We start from the raw sequence: 7,638 nt of genomic DNA on the forward strand, positions 1-7,638 counted from the left end.
TAGAGAGAATTTTAAGTTAATGTGTAAATATATACAGTATATATATTAAAATGAATTTTAAGTAAGAAGAAATGACCAAACAATTCATTTATATTGATGTATGAAAAATCTTGTATATTTGTTTTGTATATAAAAAAAAGGAAAAGAAAATATTTCTATTCATGGTGTTGCAGTCAGTAATTTAAGACTTTTAAATTAGCATGTAGCTACTTGGACACAGTGGAGACAAAAAGCACAAGTGATTATCCAGGCTGGTAATTTCCAATCACTTGTATTCAGAATCTGTGCTCATTAGAGTCTGGAGATCCATTTTTGGCTGGAGGGATGGACTCTTTGTTGCTTCTCTGTGCTTTCCAAATGGTAAACATTCCCCGAAGGGAAAAAACAACAGCGATGAGTGAGAAGTAGCTGGCGTATATAGTGAACTGCAAAAAAAGGTGGTTTTGACAGTTATGAGCGGACATAGAAAGAATTGTATCACATCTACAGAAGACGTGAATGACATTTTCTGATCTGACTGCTCACCTGAGGAATGATGCCCAGGCCCAGTCCTCTACCGTCAACCACGACAGCAGTGATGATCGTCTGTAGAGCCAATGCTCCGAAGTTGTTTGCGCCAAAGACCAGTGCATATCTTTCCATTGACAGGTCAACTGCAATCTGGTACCTAAGAGAAGTATCATTTAAATGCATTTTTTCCTGTTCCCTCTGCAATCAAATTAGTCTGAGTTACAGTAAAAAAGCCCCTTTTGTAATGTAACACTCTTACATGGCTATTGTTATCAGCAGCATATAAAGGCACTTGAAAATGATGTAACCAGTGTAGCAGACCCAGATGTTGCTAATGAAGGTCATGAGGAAGAGTGCTGCTGCCGCGAGTCCAGAGAAACCACCCAGGGCCAGCTCTCCCCACTGTTCCCATCTCACCTCAATGAAGCCTATTCCGTACGCTGTTCCTGCACCTGCAAAACACGTTGATTGAGGATTATTGTAGAAGATATGATTAACAGAATAAGCTCTTAGGAAAATTGGTAATAGCTGTTAAGTAATTTTCCTTTTGTAATTGAATTTATACGTTGATTATGGTATAATAGAAACCTTTTTTTTTCCTTTCGTAGTCTGTATTCTGCACCAAAAACCTTTTATGATGTTGCTTACCCAACAGGTTGGACACTGCCTCCACACCTCCATTGTAGATGCTGAAGTTCTGAGAAGGCTGCACATTCTCCCACAGCACCTACATACATCGCACGTATGCATACGTACATCGCAATGATCAATGCAGGTACAAAAACAACTGATCACTTGATAAATATGTGCAAACAGGCAGGTGTGCAGCTTTTTTTTTTTCTTACATTTAAACTTTTTTTGTTAATGTTGCCTTCATAACTGACCTGCACATAGTTGACAGTCTGGTTATAGCCGCAGGTGGCCATTGCCCACCACACTGACCAGTAGAGCAGCTGTCTGGATGAGTAGCACTGGCGGAAGCTCCTCCACAGCTGGGGGAGGACTTGGCTGCAGCTCTCTGCACCAAACGACTCCTCGAGGTCCTCACCCTTAGGCCCTTTTCCTTCCAGTCCTACTTCATCCCCTGTTTCTCCTTTCGCCACCTTCTCATCTCTCATTTCTTCTAGGGATACCTTTGCTCTTCTTGTGTGTTCTGTTGCATCCTCAGCCCCACCTACATGCTGCTTTGTTCCCTCTGTCCGTGTTTTCTGCCCAGTGTGTCTGCGGTGAAAGAATATGCTCTGTTGGGGCATTGGCAGGAGGAAGGAAATGAGGAGAGCGATGGCAGTGAGAACTAGAGTAAGCACCAAGATGTTGCTGTAGGACATGAGGTCGAAGCTGATGAGCAGCTGTCCCAGAACAGAGCCTACTGTGTACCCCAGGAGCTGGACACTGCGGCAGTAAGAGGTGGCCTTCCGGTACATCTTACGATCCACCACACTTAAATAAGCAAATTTAGAAAGTCATGTCTGTCCCAACAATGCAAAATTCAAACCCCTGTCCTGACACCTGGCAGTGCTGGGGCCTTGCTCTGCCCTATGAGCTACAGGACATTCATTACCTGTAGATGTAGGAAAAGTAGGCCACCTCGCTGGCTGTCACCACCCCGTAGAAGAACTGCATGGCCTGCATGGCTGGCACACTTTTAAGCCAAAGTAGCATGGCTGTGGTGATGAAGAGGGTGACACACTGGAACACCACCACAGGCTTGTAACGCAGCCAGTCAGTCAGCAAGAACACCGGCACCAGCACAGACAGGTAAGAGTATGTCCACACCGGGAAGATTTCATTGTTGACCTGATAAGGAAACACCAATAGAAAATGAAGAGCTAGTGCATGTAAGACAGGATCATACCAATAAAAAAGGTTTCATAATCGTGATTGGATTTAGTTTTAACTCTTAACTGTGATTCACCAACTTTGCTATTTTTGGTAATGATGCAAACAAAAGTTATTAATTCGGGCATTTTAGGCTTTGGTGTCAAAGCCACAAAGCTGTGTTCAGCCATGTTTGCTCTTTACATGATTATATTTTTGTGATTCATGATTTGCTCGAGGCATTTGTCCTTGCGTTTTTACCTGTTCTGCTGTCAGATTTTTGTCCGGTCCTGTCAGGTATGGGATGAGGAACGGCTCCAAGGGTTTAACTGTGCTGAAAAATCCATAAATGCACAGCAGAGTAGTGGGATACCTCCAGTCAGCCCTCCACCTCCTCACTGCCTCCATCTTCTGCAGTTCTTCTATACCTGTCTCAGGTGTGTAACCTATATGTTCCTCTGCATGCTACTCTTTCCGTCTTGCCTTCTTCGAGGAAACACTAGACAACACAGGTTCACAGCGTAGACCTTATTTTGTCAATCAACAACCCGGTCAAAGAGCAGCACTACCTTGATGACGGCCCAGCTGAAGCTGAACACGTGTCACAGATGAAACGGGCAACCAGACAAATCTCAGGACTTTATCTTTAATACACTTCACTAATCAGTAGTGATTGTAGCTTAATTTTGCTGTTTGTTTTCCTCTGTAGATTCTTATAGAGATAACAAATTGTAGGCGTAATATGGAGACTACCAATGTGGTCAGGCGGTAACAAAAGCCATTGTTGAATCTGGGGGCACCATTTTGCAGGCAATAAGATGCTCATTTTTACACTCATTAGAGAACAGTAACACTGGTAAAGTATTTTATTACCTATAAACAAATAGACACCTGCTGATTTAGTATTATCAACACTATAACAGTTTATTGACCTGGGTCAGAAACGCTCAGCAGAGATCACCTCAATGCTGGACTCTTGTTCCTTGGTTTCTGTGTGCACAGAATTGCGTTGATTTATCCAGGCGGTGTAGGTCCCTCGAATCAGAAAGAGCACAGAGATGACAGAGTAGTAGCTGCCGTAGATGATGAACTGCAGAGAAAGCACTCAGTCATTCTCAACATTATTATTTTAGTCATGTTATGGATCAACCTTCACCAAACCAGTCTGCATGCAACAGTGAATAATAGCCACCAGATGTCGCCCTCTCCATACATTTTAATGTTTGTTAGCCAAGAGAAATCATATGCTGCTTATAGTTTTCATTAATAGTGAGCTCACCCACAGACTCATTTTATTTTTGTGTTCTGCCATTTAATAAAAAAAAGTAATAAATGAATACCGTGTATGCATATACCTGCGTCTGAATGTCCAGTCCCAGTGCAGCTTCATCAACAACTATGACGGTTAGAATGGTCTGCAGTGAAAGAGCTAAAAAAGTGTTGATCCCGAATGTCAAGGCGTAGCACTCCATGGAGAGATTGGATGCGATCTGAAACCTAAAATGATAAAATGCTTACCATTCTTAAGAGAACCATCCTATATGTACTATAAACTGTCATGCACTGCAAAATAAAGCTGAGTAAAGTAATACTCAATATTTTTGATAGCCAATTTATCGTTTGGGTCACTTTTTTATGCGAAAAAGCAATTGAGGAGTTGAGTGATGTTTCAGAATTTGTGCTCTGCTATTATTCTACAGTACTTGAAATACCCACGGTAGCACTGCAGAATAAAAAGCTGAGTTTGAGGTATTCTTTAGTGAACTTACGTTGTGATAGTGATAAGAAGCATGTAGCAAGACTTGAATATGACATAACCAGCATAGCATGCCCAGATGCTGCTGGTGAACGCCATCAGAAACACGGCACCCGTCCCTACGGCTGAGAACAACCCTAATGCCAGCTCCCCCCACACGGCCCAGGTCACCTTGATGTGGCCAACGGAGAAGGCTGCTGCAGCACCTGGTCCATAGAAGAGAAGGATAAAGTGATTGATATATCATTCCAGTGGACAACACCTCCACTGTGCCTGTGCATCATTGATTCAATCATTAACCCTAACAACAACATTTCTTTCCCTGCACAATAGCACAGACAGCAACGCGGCTTCTAAACGAAACCTTGTGCCCATACATGCCTTTGTTGGCCTCCACACCACCTGCCTATCATGATGAACCACTTTCACCTGACTCTTGGAATCAACTATCAGCAATAATCAGAGAATCCATTACCTCCTAACTCTATCTCCCTAATTGAAGCAATTACTCTTCTTCTTCCCATGCTGAGCCAGGTTGAGCATAAGCCAAAAGGTCCATGGCGCTTCAATTCCCTTTGAATATCGATACGCATTTTCCATTTTATCAGGTTTCCTGTATAACCTAGACTGGCATGGTTGTTTCCTTTTAATTACAAGTTTTTATAGCCAAATGTGCTATCAGACACGGAAACTTTTAAAATCGTTGTTAAATTGTATTTTACTCTCTATAATGTGGTTGTGCTGCAGTCTTCTGTCGCCCTGTGTCAGAGGAACTCCTGGTTCAATCTGTCATTTCCTGCTTCTATGAAACTGTTCTCCTGTGAGATACAGTACCCAAAACTCTTTAATTAAATGTGCTTTTCAGGGCAGGGGTTAGAGTATGCATGACAAGTGTGGCTCACAGACAGTACTTAGGATACATTATTTTGTTTAAAAGGGGAGAAAACTAGAATATCCCCTTTATGCTAATGCTTTAAGAACTGTTCATAATGATACTGAATCAGACTGAAATAGCTTAAGTAGGATTTTACCACAAATGGGAAACGTCCTTTTCTTTCTGTATGCTTTTCTTTACGCACACACACCTACAACCAGTCTTACCTACAAGAGAGCATGCAGCCTCTACACCTCCGTTGTAGATGGATGATGTGGCAGATGGTTCTATGTGGTCCCACATTAGCTGGATGTAGTTGAAAACTTGCACATAGCCAGCCGTGGCCAGAGCCCACCACAGGGACCAGTAGATTAAATTCCTGCATGGTGGTCATTATTAAAACAAATTATAATCATGATTGTAATTAGAGGAATATCATATCTAAAGGAGTACTACTATACTGTAGAGATGTGTTCATTTAATGCAGTCAAATACATTTAATACAGACAAATGTGCAAATGGTGTGTCCTCAGCAGATCTGTACTCAAAGTGGTGTGAATTGGTTAAAAAAATCAGAAAAGAAAATGCCTGGATGAATATGACTCCCTGAAGCTTTGCCAAAGTAGATGGCCAGCAGTGGCCACATTTTCCCTGCTGCACCAGCCAGCACAGCCATTATGCTCCATCTTCTCTTTCCCTGAGCCATTTTCCGCCTTATCCATCACTGGTTTCTCCGGCTCGTCCGATCCCAGAGGCCCCTCCTGCTGGGACTGTGAGCCCACAGCTGCAGCATTTTTCCCTTTGAAGAAGAGGCCCCTCTGCGGCATGGGCAACCAGAAGGAGATGAGAAAAGCCATGCTTACAATCCCCAGAGTGATAGTATTAATGTAGAAGTAGTCCACTCCTGTTGATTGGAGTTCACATTTCGTCAGTGCTTGCTAAAATGTGTGCAAGACTATAGTAATAATATATTTTTATTCTAGGCTAGGAAACCCTACCTGCCAGGGAGACCAGAACTTGGCCCAGGCTGGCACCAAATGTATATCCAGCCAGCATGGCACTGCGCAGGTAACCAGTGGCTCTTTGGTAATTCTCAACTGGAATCACGCTGTAAATGTAGGAAAAGTAGGCCACCTCTGTGGAAGTCACTACAGCATAGTTGACCTGTTGTTGGGATGGAACCGTTGCAGCCTTGTGCCATTAATGCATAACACGATGAAACTATCTTTATGAGTTCTTCAGTCATATGCAACAATGCAGCTATAATGTATTACGTCTATTAACAGCAGGATTATAGACTTTTGAATGATCTAAATAAGATATTTTAGTTTTTTTTATTACCTTGTAAGTCAGGATACACAACAAGTGCATTTCTGAATCCTAAGTGCTGCATGAATAACAATATTTCTATTCTCTTTTTAATCATATATCAATTTTTAAGTGTACCTGAAGGAAGGTCATAGCAGGGAGGCCCGGGGCAAAGCACAGCAGGACATAGTTGGTGACCAGGAAGAGCCCCTGTACCACAATGAGGGGCTTGTGCCTCAGGAAGTCAGTCAGGAGGAAGACGGGGAAAAGGAAGGCGAGGTAGGAATAAGTCCAGATCGGAAACAGGTAGTTGGTCACCTATGGGAAACAACAATCCTGATCCAGGCACACTGTTTCTGCCTCTTGTCTATGGCATGCATAGTTCATTGTTAATTAATATAGGAGCTCCTAATAAAATACTACTTGATTTGAGCAGGCTGAACACACAAACTCGATGTGTACCTGTTTATACATAACAATATGCATGTCATCTATGCTTACCACTTCTCCAGATATATTCTTGTGTGGTCCAATTAGGTATGGTGTGAGGAAAGGCTCTGCTACTCTGCAGTTAGCAAAAAATCCATAGAGTGACAGGACAGCGGTAGGATAAGCCCAGCCAGAGGTTTTTAGCTTCGCCCAACAGCCCATGTTTTTACCTCAGCAGAATTTCCTAGAGACTGTCTTTTGTTTTTATTTCTGGGAGCGCTGTATAAGCACCTTGGTCTATATTTGAAGAGCGTTACCTGGCCTATCCCACAGTTCACTGACTGTTCTAAGATATCAGTACTAGTAGCTAGAATATACACACACAATCTTTATGATCTGCACGTGCCTTAGTCAGTTTATGAGCCATAGACTTCAACCTGTTAGGAAACGAAATAGCTGAAAGTTGATTACCTTGACTTTGACTTAATTTTGGTTTGGCTATCTGTACAAGTCTTAAGTCTGACGGAGGAGAATTTAATAGAGAGAAATAAAACTTATTATTGTAATTCAGATGCAGGCAAATTGCACTGGGAATAGCATGACTTCCCTTCCACAGCATGAAGGAAAAACTGTTCTACATTTATTTTTTAATAACTTTAGGTTAAGTTGCAGAATAATTACCAAAACATTAATAATGATGTATTATTGATTACAATTACATCCAAAGATGCTTCTCCTCCATTCACTTTTGGTGAATGTAGCCTTGGCCATAAAAACCGCAACACCCTCCCAATGGTGGGTCGGCAGTAGTTGCCAGTGGGGCGGCTGTGGCTCACTGGGAGAGTGGATCATCCTCCATTCGAGGGATCGAGTGGGTCGTCCTCCATTTGAGAGATCGGCGGTTCGATCCCCAGCTTCCCTGGTCCACATGTCGAAGTGTCCT

The 7,638-nt window shown here is 42.4% G+C and overlaps 1 protein-coding gene across 1 annotated transcript; it reads right to left on the bottom strand.

Annotated features, from left to right (window-relative positions):
- Positions 1-275: 275 nt before the first annotated feature.
- LOC310947398 (uncharacterized protein) lies at positions 276-6,917 on the bottom strand (the record flags this gene model as incomplete). Its single annotated transcript, XM_083914188.1, has 16 exons — positions 276-425; positions 526-667; positions 770-962; positions 1,159-1,237; positions 1,395-1,950; positions 2,072-2,307; positions 2,590-2,756; positions 2,898-2,919; positions 3,290-3,418; positions 3,684-3,825; positions 4,098-4,290; positions 5,186-5,337; positions 5,547-5,862; positions 5,957-6,122; positions 6,405-6,584; positions 6,768-6,917. 16 exons carry the CDS (start codon positions 6,915-6,917, stop codon positions 276-278), a joined length of 2,973 nt encoding a protein of 990 aa, XP_083770314.1.
- Positions 6,918-7,638: the final 721 nt, after the last annotated feature.

This window comes from Echiichthys vipera (genome assembly GCF_963691815.1).
Source record: "Echiichthys vipera genome assembly, chromosome: 5".
Taxonomy (NCBI): domain Eukaryota; kingdom Metazoa; phylum Chordata; class Actinopteri; order Perciformes; family Trachinidae; genus Echiichthys; species Echiichthys vipera.